The sequence below is a fragment of the Amblyomma mixtum genome, chromosome 3 (genome assembly GCF_055824585.1).
Source record: "Amblyomma mixtum isolate Tamu chromosome 3, ASM5582458v1, whole genome shotgun sequence".
Lineage (NCBI taxonomy): Eukaryota > Metazoa > Arthropoda > Arachnida > Ixodida > Ixodidae > Amblyomma > Amblyomma mixtum.
In genome coordinates this window covers 142065004-142084564 of record NC_143014.1, presented here as the reverse complement: position 1 = coordinate 142084564, position 19561 = coordinate 142065004, and the positions used below count along the sequence as shown (strand labels likewise).

The 19561-nt window shown below is 46.1% G+C and overlaps 1 protein-coding gene across 4 annotated transcripts in view; it reads right to left on the bottom strand.

Annotated features, from left to right (window-relative positions):
- LOC149352193 (uncharacterized) overlaps nucleotides 1–19561 on the bottom strand; it is a 40306-nt gene that overhangs the window by 8610 nt on the left and 12135 nt on the right. For 3 of the 4 annotated variants that reach the window (XM_089581334.1, XM_089581335.1, XM_089581336.1), the window contains exon 3: nucleotides 3856–5739. In XM_089581334.1, coding sequence (XP_089437460.1) covers nucleotides 3856–5739 — 1884 coding nt within the window. Of the gene's footprint in view, nucleotides 1–3855; nucleotides 5740–9729; nucleotides 9994–11176; nucleotides 11423–16548; nucleotides 18216–18293; nucleotides 18433–19561 lie in introns of those variants that run through there. The other variant, XM_089581337.1, reaches the window with a different exon arrangement.

The window sequence follows — 19561 nt, the reverse complement described above, 5'->3', positions numbered from 1 at the left end:
TTCAGTGACTGACGGATGTACGTTACACAGTCGCTGACCATCTAATTCGATTGCACAAGCTAAGAAGAATAAAGTATCACTTCGCCTTTGTGAACGCGTGATCGTGCTGAATGACAATAATGCCGCCCATCAAAATCTGTTTTCTGTAAAGAAACAACGGTGTTTTGTTTCTCCGGAGAAGTTTTCTCCGGATGCATTCTTTTAGGCGTTTTTCTTGGCTCTTTGTAGCCGAGTACCAAAGTCGTTTTCAAATGCACACGATTGGCATTTAACATTCTGTAGTTTGCAGTTATGTTTACAAGTATTTGTAATGCTAGTGCGCCGAACAGCAAACTGAACAAAGGCATTTGTCAGGCTCCCTGTCTTTTTGGCTTTGCTCCGGTTTCTGCATGTAACTGGAATGAAAAAAAAAATGAAATAAAATAAACGTTGCGATGGAAGATCTTAATCTGCTTTCCCTTTATCATCAGCAGGCGCGGTATTCGTACATACACTTTCTGTGAACCTCGCAACCAGACCAGTATCTGCGGCGGGTGCTACCTAGTAGTCACTGATAGTCAAGCAGAGCTAGATAATTTCCCGCTACACTCATTAGCCGGCGCTCTTCTTTCAAACATCACTGGTATCGTGGACAAATATTTGGCAAGCGGCCCCACAGTGGCTGTTCACTCGAACTTTGTACTGAACTATATATTTTAGTTATTTTAGGCTACCCGCATTATTAACGACTCAAAAATGTCATTCTTTATCAGCAGCACAATTCCGAGTGCTCAGCTTAATTTTCCCATAGGAACAGCCAGATTGGCTTTGTGTAACGCTCCTGCTTAATGTTCGCTTAATGTGGCCGGGTATGCAGCCGGGCAAGGAAAAATGCCAAGGTTCTTGTCCTCCCCATTATTTATGGCTTATGGTTTACGGGGTTTAACGTCCCAAAGCGACTCAGGGTATGACGGACGCCGCAGTAGAGGGATCCGGATAATTTCGACCATCTAGGGTTCTTTACCGTACACTGACATCGTACAATACTCGGGCCTCTAGAATCTCGCCTCCATCTAAATTCGAACGCCGTAGCCGGGATCGAACCCACGCCTTCCGCGTCAGCAGCAGCGCGCTATAACCATTGCGCTAGCGCCGCGGCTTGCCCATTATTTATTCAGACTAACGATGATTAATGCCTCGTCTACCTTACTTCTTGTAATGAAAACTTTAGTGCCTCAAACTGAAAGCTAAAAAGAACCAATTTAAGGCCTACCTAAAGGGCACGTGTTGCTGCCGGGCATGCGCTCTCCGTCAACAGGTGTGTAAATGCGGAATTCTGTGGGAATCTTGTCCAGGTCATAGCTGCGCCTCTTTTGGAAAGCTAATTACTTTCTGCGGATGAGATTAAGAAGTTTGCAGGTATACGGTGGCCTCAGCTGGCAAAGGACCGGGTACGTTGGAGAGATGTGGGAGAGGCGCTTGCCCTGCAGTGGGCGTAAGTCAGGCTGATGATGATGATGAGTTACTTTCTCAATATTGCGGCGGGTGCACGGCACAACAGAGCGCCTGAACGAACAGACGATTTTAAATGTGATATCATGCGCAGTCCCTAAGCCGGTTGGGGAAGGGGTTTTTTGCATCGCGTGTTTCAGAGGAAACAAAAAGAAACCGAACACAATTTACAAAGGACAAGTATTTAATGTAGGGGTTGTAAAACATTCTTCACAAAATGTTGTGTTGAGTTGGGTTTCTTGGTGCGTAACTGGTTAAGGCTATCCGGCGCCAGAAACCAGATCATGACGTCTGTAGTCTGCTAAAAGAAATAAACCGAACTACGTTCACGCAGTACGGTCTCTCCCATGTCTCTGAAACTGACCCTGTCCAGTGCCGGCCGCGGCCACCTCACCTCCGCAAAAGTTCCCAATTTTTCCCTCCCACATGACATTCGCCGCCATTTCCTGCGTTTGCATCCTCTTCTAAACAAATAACGCGTCTAAGGTTAATCGTTATCAAAGAAATTTCCCTCCTTTGAGTTCATAAAGGCACATGGCAAAAACAACATTCGTTTTACCTTAAGAAGAAACAAAGGTGGAAAGAAATGTGTTTTTTTTTTTTTCAGAAAACAGTGTAAAAAAATGTTTCAGTATGATATGCTTCACACAGAAAATTGTCTTATTAGATGAGCATGAAGCTTCGTTTAATACTGGTGTCAGGAATGCCAAGACAGCACACCGCAATTCTGATGAAACACCCTTCATGCCTATATTACAAATTCACCCAACGTCGACATTATTAAGTGGAGTTGGTTCGTCAGTTGAGTGTTCCGCTCGGTTTGCAAATAGCTTCTAAGTTTGCTTTCTACAGGCTTTATGCCATTTTTGTCAGATATGTTTAATTTACCGAAACTTTTAGCTCATGTACACGAAGTCCGATAGAGAATTTGGAGAGCAATACAAAAAACCACCTACGTGCAGCTGCGAGAATTTCAGCGTTAGGAATGCGACGGAGCCAAGGAAGTTAGAGGTTAGATAACAATCTAAATTACTTCATTTAATAAATACAATAGCGTCTAGAGCATTTTTGGGTCAAATATTTAGAAAAAGTTTCGCGTCCTCACAACCAGGATTTAGTGAAGCTAAATCTGTGATCATTGGTTTGATGTTAAACTGGCCTTTAGCGAGGAAAAAATTCTCGAGGGCGAAAAGTAAGTCGCAGAAAGACGCGATTCCTACACTCCGCAAGACCGAGTGTGTGCCCAGGGCTCTCGGATGTGAGCAGTGGGTTCGCGGCTTTCATATTCGTTCAGCTTCAATTAGTAGGGCTCTTTGCTACTCCTCATGCCATTAGGAGCATTGAAGAGTTGTACTTGCCAGGGGATGCTGACCTGGAAGAGTTGGAGCAGCTTCATACTGAATAGGCAAATAAACGAGAACGCGCTCGCCGCTTAATCTAACTTTCTATAGAATTCGTCTGTCCGCGCTCACGAGTGGTACTTACAGTTGTGACAGAAGAGAAGGGAACTGCATGACTTCTACTGCCGAAATATGCGCACGTATTCTTTTTCTCTATCCTGACTGGGGAGTTTTTGATTGCTTTCTATTGATGTATGCTTGTACCACTTCAGCCTTGTCTACCAACAGGGCGGATGGATGTTTTGAATAAATTAAATAAATATAAAGTGGCTGACATAAGTTCTCTTCTCTCTTATATCAAGCGCCTCATATATAGCCCATATGCCTTCTGCAGCAAATTAATAGCAATTGTAGTAGTGGTGGTGATTTATTTTAAGAGATAATAATAATAGGAAGTAAAAGATTTTAGCTAGCCCCGGCATCTGCCATCGCTACGGGAAGCACCTGAGCTGGGGCAGCGGAAATAGAAGGATAGCAGGAAGACTGGAGATATGAAATGAAAGAGGGAGAGCTACACTGTACAAGTAATCTATTTACACCATGATGATCTATGTACAGGTCGGGCGCGCGTGATGTCCATAATCAAAGCGGAATCGGAATAAGAGCACGTCAAATTAAGAGTAAGAAACCAAAAATGTCGCTATATATATATATATATATATATATATATATATATATATATATATATATATATATCTGCGTGCGTGTGCGTGCGTGTGCGTGTGCGTGTGCGTGTGCGTGTGCGTGTGCGTGTGCGTGTGTGTGTGTGTGTGTGTGTGTGTGTGTGTGTGTGTGTGTGTGTGTGTGTGTGTGTGTGTGTGTGTGTGTGTGTGTAAGATGGATAGTAAACTTTGGCGCTTCGTGGGCGCTTTCAGCAGACATAAGCCCATTTCGGTTCTGTGAACCCTCAAACCTGAACGATGCAGTTACCAAGCCATGCATTGCTTTCGACGCCTGTGCTCACCTGTTCCGTCGAACACCGCTTGCAAATTCAGCAGCTCGCGCGACCAGGTCAGAATTCCGGCGGGCCGTGTCTCGAGCCACGAACCATTGATTGCTCAAGTCGACGCCTCCAGCCAGGCTCACGTTGAGCATGACGTAGTTATCTTCGATTCCGGCGTACAAAGTTTCAATGAAGGCGCTGTAGTCCCCGATAGGCTGGGTCGACAAATCCATGCTGTGGATGTTGTGACTAGTCTTGAAAACGCGGGCAAGAGCCTGCAGGTTTCTAGCATCGATGTTTCCAGAGTAAATTGACAGCTGCTTAAGGCTCGTGTTCAGAGATAGCGACTGAATAACCTCACTCCAGAATTCTTCCATACTGAAAAGCTCGTCTATTGGCGCGCCCACAATGCGAAGATGCAGGCTCGTAAGCGCTCGCGAAGTTCTGATGCAGAAGGAGACCGCTGAACAGGTCACTCTATCTAGGTGGTGTTGCCAGATGACTAATTTTGCCGAGGTGATGTAGGGCAGCGTAGGGAAGTGTTGCGCAATTTCTAAAAACGCGCCCCGGTCATTTCCATCTGTCAGAAAACCATAAAATTGCCACGATTCGTCCCGTTGTCTGTGTTCGTAGAATAGAGAGGTCCTAAAGCAAACCTTTGGCCCTGCTCCGCTTTCGATGACCATTTTCTGCATCGCTTGCAACAGGTTGTACGATTCGGAAAACACTTCGGGATTACCGAACTCGATGGTTATCTTCGGAGAACCCTCGGATGTTAAATACTTAAGAAACTTTCTCCACTGATGTCCACTCCAAGCATCGATGGGAAGAGTGAATTCTTCAAGTGTCCTGCTCATTGTCAGCGCTTGAAGCCAGCTGTCAAACAAAACGCTACGTCTTAATAGATGATGCCCTTTCACGCCCTTTAGATTGAAGCAACGTAGAACATGATTACGTTCTATAACTGTTCGTACTGCCAACGAAATTTCCTTGTCGACCACAACGTAGTGTAGAGTAACACAAGTGAGCGTCCTGTTTTTTTGGAGGCAATCGAGGAGAGGCAGGACGACATTTTTTTCAATTCGCACCTCTCCGACTACGCTCAAAGATGTTAAGGTGGTTTTGTAGAGCAGGTACTCCTGAAACATTTCTCGCTGATTGATCGGGGCATTGTTCAAAACCGATGCGCACAGTGAGAGCTTTTTGAGCTCGCTGATTTTCATGACGGTTGGCAAAAGCGCCATGGAATCGCGGTCCGACACATATACGGAAGATATGTCAAGAACCGTCAGGGAAGCCCTCCTCCTCCTCCTCAGCAGGATCGACAGCGGATACAGGAAATGTGCAAAAGGTTCCAAGAACAGGTCGAACACAAGTTCATCCACGGGCCGTAGAAAAGGTAAAATATCTAGACATGTTTCGGCAATACTATTGTCCCAGATTATCTTCAACCTGTTCAATAATGCGTTTCCTCGGAGGGCTTCGAAAACAATTCTCGAGTGCGTGCCAAAGACGTCTCCATTTATCTCGACTGCCGCTACACATTTATGTATCTTCAAAAGGCAGTGCACGAAGGTGGCACTTCGCCGCAACAAATCTTCGTCGGGGTTCACCCGGAACGACTCTGAGGTGTCTACCAAGGAAAGGAGCGTGCTTCGTTTTGGATGCTGGCGCAGCTCCAAGCACACCTGCGAGAGGAACTCGTTCAAAAGAGGAAGATGGCGGAAGATATGACAAGTTTGACTTGTTCCCATTGTGCATGGTGCCTTGCAGTCAACAATGGCCGCTGTGAAAGGGCTCCGGACGCCTTTTAAGCTGGCCAAGAGAAAGCCGAGCTGATCATCTGGCTGAGGCCCTACGGGCAGCACCACGTCGCCTGCCGCACCTTCGCCAATGGGCCTTTCTCTGCGCAAGGAAAAGCAAGGTGTTAATTTTAGGGAGTCATAAATATATTTGGCGCTAAGCGAGCGGTCTAGGGGTCGAAAACTCCCGATAGTTTCTATTTCGTCTGCTTTAGTTCACCAAGGGACGGCAGGAGACCGCGTGTTTAAAAAGGTATGACAGGCACTCTAGCGTGGTTGGGCCCAATACGAATGCGGCGTGCTAGCACTTCAGTACCCAGTTCACTTTCGGTTACTGTTCGAGGCTCGGTAATGCAAAGCAGGCTTCAAAGAACGGCGATATTGGTGAGTGAAGGCCTTGGTACTATCCAGCTAAAACTGGAGTGGACAGTTAAGCTCCGCCTTAAGGGCATGACGAGATAGCGTTAACGGCAATGTATGCGGAACTGGTGAATTGATCAATTAATCAAGCAAGCAAGCAATAAATCCTGTGTTCCACTTTCGTCTTAAAATGATGAAAGTTGGTCCACGCTAAAAGAGGAAACAATTTCCACTTGAAACTCCGTGAGGCAACCGTCCAAAACATACGCACAGATCGTTTGCACTTAGGATTTACATACTGTAAGTTTCTGTGCACAACCGAGCCATCAGGACACATGTCAAGTATGGCAGTCAGTAATTCACAAATATACGAGAAAAAAAGTACGTCAAAAAATAATTCGTAAATACTCCTGGATCCCGGGGGTCCTCGTACCTCGCTTGGCGCGGCGGTGTAGGAGTTAAGCGATGCGCCATTGCCCTTCGATGACAGGTGCTGCTACTGGTGGAGCTTGTAAGACCGAGCTTGGTGCGTACACTGGCTATACATTACGTTTTCTGCATATTAATTTTACAACTATCCATTCTGCATTGCCTCCCTAAGTCAATGATCGTGCTTTGTAATTCGTCTCCTGAGTTACTTAGCAAGAGAATGTTATCAGCGAATCGCACATCGCTAAGATATTCTCAGTTAACTTCTATCCCTAACTTCTACTCCAGATCTATGAATATCGCGTGTAAAAACCATAAAGTTAATGTAAAAACACGCTGAATAGTACTGGAGAGATCGTGTCTCTCTTCTAGACACCCTTTCTTACTGAGATTTCATTACTTTATGGCGGGATAAGGTGGACGCAGCTGCTGTTGATACTTTATTCCAGTAAGTGCCATCTTAAGCGTGTTTTTGTCTCGACAACGTGATGTCATTCCTCGAGGCTTAGGTCGTAGGTAGCAGCGATGAATGCCAAAAGCCCAAATGTAACGAACAAGAAACAAAATGTATGGGCTGCTCCACTTCTATGGCAAACACTCACGTGGCTTATTTTGGATATTTGAGAACTAACGCGCATGTGGACGCAATTACAGGAGCTCCAGCTATGCAACGCTTCTTGCATGTGTGCAGTAACGTGTGCATTGTTCTTATCTGGCACAAATTTAACTTGGTCATGCACCCCTGTGTTAACTTTAGGTGTGGGCGACGCTGTACAAAAAACGGCTCAGATCTTTTAACGCGAGAACGCTAGTACCCCCATGTCGGAAAAAATTTTCCGCTGTCGGCGCTGGCGACCGTCAGAAGCCTCGGCCGCTCCGGCAACTTAGGTGGGTCACCTAGGTCACGTGACCATCTGGCGTCGTCACAACCTGCCCACCGAATTTTCCGGAAACTGATCACCGTGGCAGGTGGGAGCGCAATTATTGATTGGCCGGAAGAGGTTGCTCCGACAGAGCAGCCTAGGTCGCACAAGCCCCACCTATGGTAGCACCTGCCATCGCAGGGCAGTGGCGCATCGCTTGACCGATGCACCTTTGCACCAGAAGTAGGGTCAGGACTCCAATGGATTTATAAATGTAAAGTAGAGAATTACCAATTCAGCATATATGGGCATTAGTCCATTAATGATATCGCGCGATTTCCCATAAGGCGGAATTTAAGTGACCGCTCCAGTTTTTTGCTTGAAACGATCGCACTAGAATGAGCCGGCCCTAGCATGCCCAGCTCAATCAGTCAAGCATGCCTAGTTCCAGCAGTAAGTTTCTCTCAGTAACTCCCTGTAAGCCGGCTTTTGCTTCAAAAAGCCTCCGTGCACATTGCCAATAACGGCAATTTCTATAGTCCACAATATTAAGGTTACAGCCAATTCGTAGAAAGGTCCCCGAGACCACCACCTTTTGTCCGCTGCAAGGAACGATTGCTGATGTTTTCATACACACGGTATCGCACGCCCCACAGGCACGCTGTAATGGCCCTCTCATACGTGTGCAAGCATTGTAAGAACACTGACACTGATCAGAAAGAAGCAGATAGGGCTTAGTGGCCACTTCCTTAATGCTTTTGCCGGTTACAAGGAAAAGTCCTCCAACTGACATGGCGGAACTCAGCAAGCGCCTGTTTAAAAGGTTTATAGATGTTTCCAACGACGTTTCCTAGGCTTAGCTATATGATCGTTTGATTGTTTTCTCACATGGTGCTAGCTCTCCTACAGCCACGGCGCGACTTCATTGAAGAAACCACAACTGCCACCACATTCGACCGCCCTGTTGATATATGCCCATGGTTACACAACGCAGGCACGTCAGGGAGCAGACATCACCCGAATAACATCTACTACGAGGGTGCAGCCTTCGAAACTACGTCCACATCCTAGAACACGCACCTGTCGCGCTTGTCTTGTGCCACACACCAGCTGACAGGCCGAGCCATGGCCAGAAACCTCGAGGAAGTCTTCTGGTTGGTCTTAAAGTGAAGCGCCCATATGTCCAACGTAGGAGCTGTATGCCTGCAGGCGCACGGTCAGACATTACAGCACTAAATTAAAGTTTCAACTGTTGTTGCAAATGAAAACCGTATCCCAAAATTCTGCGTTCGGTGCATCACCACGAAATAAATTCACTAAACAGCTCTATAAACACGCAAACCGAATTTTCAATGGTTGATGGCTGTGGTCGACGAGGCCGATTTTGGTTTGTGTGTAACGTGAAGCTTTCTTGCGGCGCATCTTTGATGTTGCGAATAAATAGCATGGTTGAATGTCAGTGCTTATGGCGTTCGATTATTCTCTGTTGTCATTTTGGAGTGCAGGCAATGAGCAGGCATGCAGGCATTGCGCCGCCGGGGTATGGAAGAAGCATGCGTGAAGGATCTAGAAAACAAACCTAGCGGCAGCACCATACCAGCAGACCTCTAAAGGAAAGGTAATAAAACACCTATCAGGAAGGGTGGCAGGCAAGGCAATCATCTCCACATCGCCATTCATCATACGCTTAAGAGGGCTTCAGCTTGTCGGACTGAGAGGTTTGGAGTCATCAGCAGCAATAATAAGAGCAATTACGAAGGATATCAGGCAAGGAGACCACTTCCAAGCAAGTATTCATAGCGTGTGTACAAATGATACGATGTCCGTAGCTCCGGTCAAAAATTACTTCGCGACATCCAGTTCACTGTCAAACAAGCTTTGAACTCGCAGCCAAAATAGCTCTTAACTCTTCCTCTGCTGTAGATAATAACTTACTTATAAAAGCATTACCCTTAGCGTGGCATCCTCACAAGAGCTTCACTTGAGCTCCTAAACATTACATCATTGCCAATACAGAGTATGGGCCGCCGAAATTAGACGAATCTCACCGGCTCATTTCTTCTGGCTCGCAACAACTGCTCGCCAAGTGCATACGCAGCTTACAACACGCGGCGAAACCGTCACCAGATTAGAAAATGCCCACCCGAAGGTTCTTACAGCGCCGGCGTGACGGGTAAACGATTAAGGGCGCAGTTTGTTATTGCATGGGTAGAAACTTCGTGCAACAAAGGCCAACTTCAAATGGAGCGAAGCACCAGGCAACAGCTATACTGATAATCGGTTCTGTTTCTCGTAGGAATGAATCATCAGCCCATCAAAAAGCTCCCATTTGGGTTGAGAAATACCAGGCGTTTTTTAGTCTTACGCAACGAATGAGAGAATGACCACCTCAGATCAAACGCTGTTATGCCTAGGGTTACGAAATTCAGGCGCATCCTGATTTAGGCAAAAACCACTTCGCAAAGCCGTGGTTCAGAGGTATTAGTTTTTCGAAGCGACTGTGTAGCCACTTGCCTGTGATGCTGAGCCCCCAATAGGATGGCGTTGCAGAACCACAGCGCTATACAGCTGCCGTGGATCCCAAGACGTGAAGTGGGTGGGGCTTGTGCGTTTACCGCCTTGCAGACACGGAAAAGCTCCTTCGTGATGGCGTCTTGCGCGAGCTTGACGACCAGCGCAGCCTTGCCTGCCTTGTCGTTTTCTTTCTGCTAATAGAATACCAGCTACACTTGAAATATTATTTTGCGGGCTTTCGATGGCTGCTTTCTCTCAAATGTGTTTGTAGGAAATTGACTTGGCACAAACGATCGCAAAACATGGCTAGTTTAGTCTGGGTCTACAAAATGTACTTATGATCCTTTCCAACTTGCTGGCAGAAGCTCATCATCATCATTATCAGCCTGACTTAGCACACCGCAGCGCTTAGTTAGGCTTAGTCTCATATGCCTCTGCAACTAACAATGATCTTTGCCAGCTGCGCCTATCGGGTCCCCACAAATTTCTTAATCTGATCCGCCCACCTAACTTTCTGCCGCCCCTACTACGCTTGCCTTCTCTTGGAATCAACTCCGTTACCCTTAAGGACCAGCGGTTACCTTGTCTTCGTTTTACATTCCCTGCCCAAGCTCATTTATTCCTCTTGATTTCGACTGCGATGTGGAAGCTACAAGCATTCTACTGGCTGCCCAAAAATATTCTAAAAGCTTCTGTGACATCCAGCAATTAGTGCATTTCTTAATGCAGTCAACTTTTTTCGCGAAGAACCTTGTGCAGCGACTTGCAAACTTACAATCGGGCGCCCATTTTTTACCGTTAGCAATCTTACTGGCGAAGGGTTCTCTGATGCCAAGAATGAACAAGTACGCCCGCACCTGGATCCATGGATGCCTGCCTTTCTAAATGTTCCACATTCAACTTTCTCATTTCTCTTTGGTTTGCTTGTACGCCTATCAGAAACTGTCGACCATGACCCCATTGACATCTTTGGCACATGACCACCATTAGAAAGGCATTCCTTTGCCGGTCAGATGAGAGTTCACCAGTTTCACCCCCCTCACTCAAGGGCGTCCTAAAATTAGAATACGAGCCACATTTTCTGAAGAGCAATTTAATTTTCTATTAACTTTTGTTCCATTTATGCTAGATTGCGACTACGATGTCACTAACCCGCTTTTCTTCCCTGACGCACTGTGCCCTTTGCACTCTCTGCAAGGAAGCATTAGTCAACAAAAATGCACGTTTAAATCGAGTTTTAAAATTTATTTCTGCAGGCTCATACGGACTCTCTCATAGCCTCAGTGCACCAAATGCGCGCAAGGCCTATGTCGTCACGTCTAAGCGGGCTTGGGCACAACTTGGGAGTCCGAGACGTCATCCAGCATCAGGTACCGCCTGACTACTGTCCAGCAATCCCCCAGGTTGTCCAGCTGCGCAAGCCCGTCTTCCCGGGGGTGGCACTCCACACGCTCCCTGACAACGCCGGCCAGCCTCATGAAGTCGTGCATGTCCTGAAGGCTCCTTCGGGCATCCCGAATCAAAAAGGCGGCTTCGACCTCGCTGACAGGAGCGAGCTGTCTGATGCGTACCGGCAACTCGACGTGTCCAGACACTAGTTCCAGAGCTTGGCCACCGTACCTGCGGGCGTTGGAAAACGTGTTTGTTGTGTTATGGTTTGCGGCGTGCAAGCAACAAGCGCTTTCATACTAAAAAAAAAAATAACTATCTATGCACTCTTTTTTTTAGTGCACTCTTTTGAGGCATTATCATTACACCTATATATCATATCATATATCGTATCATATACCGGTCTTTTCAGGCGCTTGATCGAGGCGAAGTGCGATTTGTGGAAACGCAAATACCCCGAAAACCTCATCGTGAAAGCCCGACTGTAAATGACTGATGTCTAGTCTTTATCGCTTCTGGTTCATTAGTGAATACAGAAATTTACAGAAAGAGTGCAGATGACTTACAACTGAACAAATGCTTACGCCGGGGACTTGCAGTTCCGAAATAAGGAGTTCAAAAAAGGTGCCTCTAGCGTGAACATATTACAACTGTCACATTAAATTTGAAAGCACGCAATCCGCATCTTTTTGAGAGAAGCATTGCTACCCACCCCCTTGTGCGACGCCACATACGGTAATGGTGACTGCTTGAAAACATGAGCGTAATACCGTGAATCTTTTATGTTCGTTTTTTGAATGTTTTTCGTTTCTTCCTGCCGATAACCTTCTCGTCAATTTGTTCGCTGCGCACAGCTCGCTGTCTTTGTGCGCGTATGCGCCTTGGTAAGTCTGCAGGAGCACCCGAGCAAGTCCATGATTTTCCTATTAAGGACGCTGGTAGTTCGGTGCCTCAAAAGTTGCCTAGTCGTCTTTTGTGCAAGAAGCGATGGTTATTTAGGCGAAAGCCTTATAGGGCTCCTCAGCTACGAAACCCGTCATTGCCGTTGTTGACCGCTGAAGTGATCTCGAAAATTCGGTGCGCCGTAACCATGGTCCCGGAGAAGGAAAGGGACATCATGAGACCGGATGTGACGTCAACCATGCCGGAGGTGACGTCATCAGACCGAGAGTGAAGTCAGCTAGACTGAAGTGAAGTGCCGGAAGTAAGGTGGCGGCTCGGTTGCAGCAGAACTTTATATACATACGCGGATGACGTGCGATATATCCTTAAGGCCTCCACCCTAAGGTCTTTCACCGCAACGGACTTTATTGGAAGGGACTTTGAGACATTAGTATTAGTTACTAACAAGTAACCAAACAGCAAGTAGTCCACGATGACACACAAGTACTTTCGCATTCACTGAACGTAAGTATATAGTCTTAAGTGCCTTTCGGAATTTGTGCGGCTTCAGTGACTGAAGGATGTACGTTACACAGTCACTGACCATCGAATTCGATTGCACAAGAATAAAATATCACTTCGCCTTTGTGAACGCGTGATCGTGCTGAAGGACAATAGTGCCGCCTATCAAAATCTGTTGTCTGTAAGGAAACAACGGTGTTTTGTTTCTCCGGAGGAGTTTTCTCCGGATGCATTCTTTTAGGCGTTTTTCTTGGGTGTTAGTAGCCGAGTACCAAAGTCGTTTTCAAATGCACACGATTGGCATTTAACATTCTGTAGTTTGCAGTTATGTTTACAAATATTTGTAATGCTAGTGCGCTGAACAGCACACTGAACAAAGGCCCTTGCCAGGCTTCCTGACTTTTTGGCTTTGCTCCAGTTTCTGCATGTAACTGGAATGAAAAAAAAAAGCGAAATAAAAAAACTTTGCGATGGAAGATCTAAATCTGCTTTCCTTATATCATCAGAAGGCGCGGTATTCATACATACACTTTCTGTGAACCTCGCAACCAGCCCGAACAGAGCTTTCTTAAAACGATAGCACGTATCTCGGCAAAGTTGACCGACTAAGACCGCTTAACCTGAATCCGCCACGCTCTCCCGTGCATCCTCCTCTCGTAGTATCTGCGGCAGGTGCTACCTAGTAGTCACTGATAGTCAAGCAGAGCTAGATAATTTCCCGCTACACTCATTAGCGGGCGCTCTTCTTTCAAACACCACTGGTATCGTGGACAAATATTTGGCAAGCGGCCCCACAGTGGCTGTTCACTCGAACTTTGTACTGAACTATATATTTTAGTTATTTTAGGCTACCCGCATTATTAACGACTCAAAAATGTCATTCTTTATCAGCAGCACAATTCCGAGTGCTCAGCTTAATTTTCCCATAGGAACAGCCAGATTGGCTTTGTGTGACGCTCCTGCTTAATGCTCGCTTAATGTGGCCGGGTATGCAGCCGGGCAAGGAAAAATGCCGAGGTTCTTGTCCTCCCCATTATTTATGGCTTATGGTTTACGGGGTTTAACGTACCAAAGCGACTCAGGGTATGACGGACGCCGCAGTAGAGGGATCCGGATAATTTCGACCATCTAGGGTTCTTTACCGTACACTGACATCGTACAATACTCGGGCCTCTAGAATCTCGCCTCCATCGAAATTCGAACGCCGTAGCCGGGATCGAACCCACGTCTTTCGCGTCAGCAGCAGCGCGCTGTAACCATTGCGCTAGCGCCGCGGCTTGCCCATTATTTATTCAGACTAACGATGATTAATGCCTCGCCTTCCTTACTTCTCGTAATGAAAACTTTAGTGCCTCAAACTGAAAGCTAAAAAGAACCAATTTAAGGCCTACCTAAAGGGCACGTGTTTCTGCCGGGCATGCGCTCTCCGTCAACAGGTGTGTAAATGCGGAATTCTGTGGGAATCTTGTCCAGGTCATAGCTGCGCCTCTTTTGGAAAGCTAATTACTTCGGATGAGATTAAGAAGTTTGCAGGTATACGGTGGCCTCAGCTAGCAAAGGACCGGGTACGTTGGAGAGATGTGGGAGAGGCGCTTGCCCTGCAGTGGGCGTAAATCAGGCTGATGATGATGATGAGTTACTTTCTCAATACTGCGGCGGGTGCACGGCACAACAGAGCGCCTAACGAACAGACGATTTTAAATGTGATATCATTCGCAGTTCCTAAGCCGGTTGGGGAAGGGGGGAGCATCGCGTGTTTCAGAAGAAACAAAAAGAAACCGAACACAATTTACAAAGGACAAGCATTTAATGTAGGGGTTGTAAAACATTCTTCACAACATGTGGTGTTGAGTTGGGTTTCTTGGTGCGTAACTCGTTAAGGCTATCCGGCGCCAGAAACCAGATCATGACGTCTGTATTCTACTAAAAGAAATAAGCCGAACTACGTCCACGGCAGTACGGTCTCTCCCATGTTTCTGAAACTGACCCTGTCCAGTGCCGTCCGCGGCCACCTCACCTCCGCAAAGTTCCTAATTTTTCGCTCCCACATGACATTCGCCGCCATTTCCTGCGTTTGCATCCTCGTCTAAACAAATAACGCGTCTAAGGTTAATCGTTCTCAAAGAAAATTCCCTCCTTTGAGTTCATAAAGGCACATGGCAAAAAAAAAACATTCGTTTTACCTTAAGAAGAAACAAAGGTGGAAAGAAATGTGTTTTTTTTTTTTTCAGAAAACAGTGTAAAAAAATGTTTCAGTATGATATGCTTCACACAGAAATATGTCTTATTAGATGATCATGAAGCCTCGTTTAATACTGGTGTCAAGAATGCCAAGACAGCACACCGCAATTCTGATGAAACACCCTTCATGCCTATATTACAAATTCACCCAACGTCGACATTATTAAGTGGAGTTGGTTCGTCAGTTGAGTGTTCCGCTCGGTTTGCAAATGGCTTCTAAGTTTGCTTTCTACAGGCTTTATGCCATTTTTGTCAGAGATGTTTAATTTACCGAAACTTTTAGCTCATGTACACGACGTCCGATACAGAATCTGGAGAGCAATACAAAAAACCACCTACGTGCAGCTGCGAGAATTTCAGCGTTAGGACTGCGACGGAGCCAAGGAAGTTAGAGGTTAGATAACAATCTAAATTACTTCATTTAATAAATACAATAGCGTCTAGAGCATTTTTGGGTCAAATATTTAGAAAAAGTTTCGCGTCCTCACAGCCAGCATTTAGTGAAGCTAAATCTGTGATCATTGGTTTGATGTTAAACCGGGCTTTAGCGCGGAAAAAATTCTCGAGGGCGAAAAGTAAGTCGCAGAAAGACGAGATTCCTACACTCCGCAAGACCGAGTGTGTGCCCAGGGCTCTCGGATGTGAGCAGTGGGTTCGCGGCTTTCATATTCGTTCAGCTTCAATTAGTAGGGCTCTTTGCTACTCCTCATGCCATTAGGAGCATTGAAGAGTTGTACTTGCCAGGGGATGCTGACCTGGAAGAGTTGGAGCAGCTTCATACAGAATAGGCAAATAAACGAGAACGTGCTCGCCGCTTAATCTAACTTTCTATAGAATTCGTCTGTCCGCGCTCACGAGTGGTACTTACAGTTGTGACAGAAGAGAAGGGAACTGCATGACTTCTACTGCCGAAATATGCGCACGTATTCTTTTTCTCTATCCTGACTGGAGACTTTTTGATTGCTTTCTATTGATGTATGCTTGTACCACTTCGGCCTTGTCTACCAACAGGGCGGATGAATGTTTTGAATAAATTAAATAAATATAAAGTGGCTGAAATAAGTTCTCTCCTCTCTTATATCAAGCGCCTCATATATAGCCCATATGCCTTCTGCATCAAATTAATATCAATTGTAGTAGTGGTGGTGCTTTATTTTAAGACATAATAATAATAGGAAGTAAAAGATTTTAGCTAGCCCCGGCATCTAGCTGCCATCGCTACGGGAAGCACCTGAGCTGGGGCAGCGGAAATAGAAGGATAGCAGGAAGACTGGAGATATGAAATGAAAGAGGTGAGGGGGCAGGTAGAAAAGGAAAGGGGGAGAGCTACACTGTACAAGTAATCTATTTACACCATGATCTATGTACAGGTCGGGTGCGCGTGATGTCCATAATCAAAGCGGAATCGAAAGAAGAGCACGACAAATTAAGAGTAAGAAACCAAAAATATCGCTATATATATATATATATATATATATATATATATACATATATATATATATATATATATATATATATATATATATATATATATATATATATATATATATATATATATATATATATATATATATATATATATAAGAGGGATAGTAAACTATGGCGCTTCGTGGGCGCTTTCAGCAGACATAAGCCCATTTCGGTTCTGTGAACCCTCAAACCTGAACGATGCAGTTACCAAGCCATGCTTATCTTTCGACACCTGTGCTCACCTGTTCCGTCGAACACCGCTTGCAAATTCAGCAGCTCGCGCGACCAGGTCAGAATTCCGGCGGGCCGTGTCTCGAACCACGAACCATTGATTGCTCAGGTTGACGCCTCCAGCCAGGTTCACGTTGAGCATGACGTAGTCATCTTCGATTCCGGCGTACAAAGTTTCAATGAAGGCGCTGTAGTCCCCGATAGGCTGGGTCGACAAATCCATGCTGTGGATGTTGTGACTAGTCTTGAAAACGCGGGCAAGAGCCTGCAGGTTTCTCTCATCGATGTTTCCAGAGTAAATTGACAGCTGCTTAAGGCTCGTGTTCAGAGATAGCGACTGAATAACCTCACTCCAGAATTCTTCCATATTGAAAAACTCGTCCATTGGCGCGCCCACAATGTGAAGATGCAGGCTCGTAAGCGCTCGCGACGTTCTGATGCAGAAGGAGACCGCTGAACAGGTCACCCTATCTAGGTGGTGTTGCCAGATGACTAGTTTTGCCGAGGTGATGTAGGGCAGCGTAGGGAAGTGTTGCGCAATTTCTAAAAACGCGTCCCGGTCATTTCCATCTGTCAGAAAACCATAAAATTGCCACGATTCGTCCCGTTGTCTGTGTTCGTAGAATAGAGAGGTCCTAAAGCAAACCTTTGGCCCTGCTCCGCTTTCGATGACCATTTTCTGCATCGCTTGCAACCGGTTGTACGACTCGGAAAACACTTCGGGATTACCGAACTCGATGGTTATCTTCGGAGAACCCTCGGATGTTCAATACGTAAGAAACTTTGTCCACTTATGTCCACTCCAAGCATCGATGGGAAGAGTGCATTCTTCAAGCGTCCTGCTCATTGTCAGCGCTTGAAGCCAGCTGTCAAACAAAACGCTACGTCTTATTAGATGGTGCCCTTTCACGCCCTTTAGATTGAAGCAACGTAGAACATGATTACGTTCTATAACTGTTCTTACTGCCAACGAAATTTCCTCGTCGACCACAACGTAGTGTAGAGTAACACAAGTGAGGGTCCTGTTTTTTTGGAGGCAATCGAGGAGAGGCAGGACGACATTTTTTTCAATTCGCTCCTCTCCGACCACGCTCAAAGATGTTAAGGTGGTGTTGTAGAGCAGGTACTCCTGAAATATTTCTCGCTGATTGATCGGGGCATTGTTCAAAACCGACGCGCACAGTGAGAGCTTTTTGAGCTCGCTGAATTGCATGACGGCTGGCAAAAGCGCCATGGGATCGCGGTCCGACACGTATACGGAAGATATGTCAAGAACCGTCAGGGAAGCCCCCCTCTTCCTCGTCAGCAGGATCGACAGCGGATGCAGGAAATGTGCAAGAGGTTCCAAGGACAGGTCGAACACAAGTTCATCCATGGGACGTAGAAACGGTAAAATATCTAGACATGTTTCGGCAATACTATTGTCCCAGGTTATCTTCAACCTGTTCAAGAATGCGTTTCCTCGGAGGGCTTCGAAAACAACTCTCGAGTGCGTGCCAAAGACGTCGCCATTTATCTCGACTGCCGCTACACATTTATGTATCTTCAAAAGGCAGTGCACGAAGGTGGCACTTCGCCGCAACAAATCTTCGTCGGGGTTCACTCGGAAAGACTCTGAGGTGTCTACCAAGGAAAGGAGCATGCTTCGTTTTGGATGTTGGCGCAGCTCCAAGCACACCTGCGAGAGGAACTCGTTCAAAAGAGGAAGATGGCGGAAGATATGACAAGTTTGACTTGTTCCCATTGTGCATGGTACCTTGCAGTCAACAATGGCCGCTGTGAAAGGGCTCCGGATGCCTTCTAAGCTGGCCAAGAGAACGCCGAGCTGATCATCTGGCTGAGGCCCTACAGGAAGCACCACGTCGCCTGCCGCTCCTTCGCCAATGGGCCTCTCTCTGCGCAAGGAAAAGCAAGGTGTCATTTTTAAGGAGTTATAAAAATATTTGGCGCTAAGCGAGCGGTCTAGGGGTCGAAAACTCCCGATAGTTTCTATTTCGTCTGCTTTAGTTCACCAAGGGACGGCAGGAGACCGCGTGTTTAAAAAAGTATGACAGCCACTCTAGCGTGGTTGGGCCCAATACGAATGCGGCGTGCTAGCACTTCAGTACCCAGTTCACTTTCGGTTACTGTTCGAGGCTCGGTAATGCAAAGCAGGCTTCAAAGAACGGCGATATTGGTGAGTGAAGGCCTTGGTACTATCCAGCTAAAACTGGAGTGGACAGTTAAGCTCCGCCTTAAGGGCATGACGAGATAGCGTTAACGGCCATGTATGCGGAACTGGTGAATTGATCAATTAATCAAGCAAGCAAGCAATAAATCCTGTGTTCCACTGTCGTCTTAAAATGATGAAAGTTGGTCCACGCTAAAAGAGGAAACAATTTCCACTTGAAACTCCGTGAGGCAACCGTCCAAAACAAACGCACAGATCGTTTGCACTTAGGATTTACATACTGTAAGTTTCTGTGCACAACCAAGCCATCAGGACACATGTCAAGTATGGCAGTCAGTAATTCACAAATATACGAGAAAAAAAGTACGTCAAAAAATAATTCGTAAATACTCCTGGATCCCGGGGGTCCTCGTACCTCGCTTGGCGCGGCGGTGTAGGAGTTAAGCGATGCGCCATTGCCCTTCGATGACAGGTGCTGCTACTGGTGGAGCTTGTAAGACCGAGCTTGGTGCGTACACTGGCTAGACATTACGTTTTCTGCATATTAATTTTACAACTATCCATTCTGCATTGCCTCCCTAAGTCAATGATCGTGCTTTGTAATTCGTCTCCTGAGTTACTTAGCAAGAGAATGTTATCAGCGAATCGCACATCGCTAAGATATTCTCAGTTAACTTCTATCCCTAACTTCTACTCCAGATCTATGAATACCGCGTGTAAAAACCATAGAGTTAATGTAAAAACACGCTGAATAGTACTGGAGAGATCGTGTCTCTCTTCTAGACACCCTTTCTTACTGAGATTTCATTACTTTATGGCGGGATAAGGTGGACGCAGCTGCTGTTGATACTTTA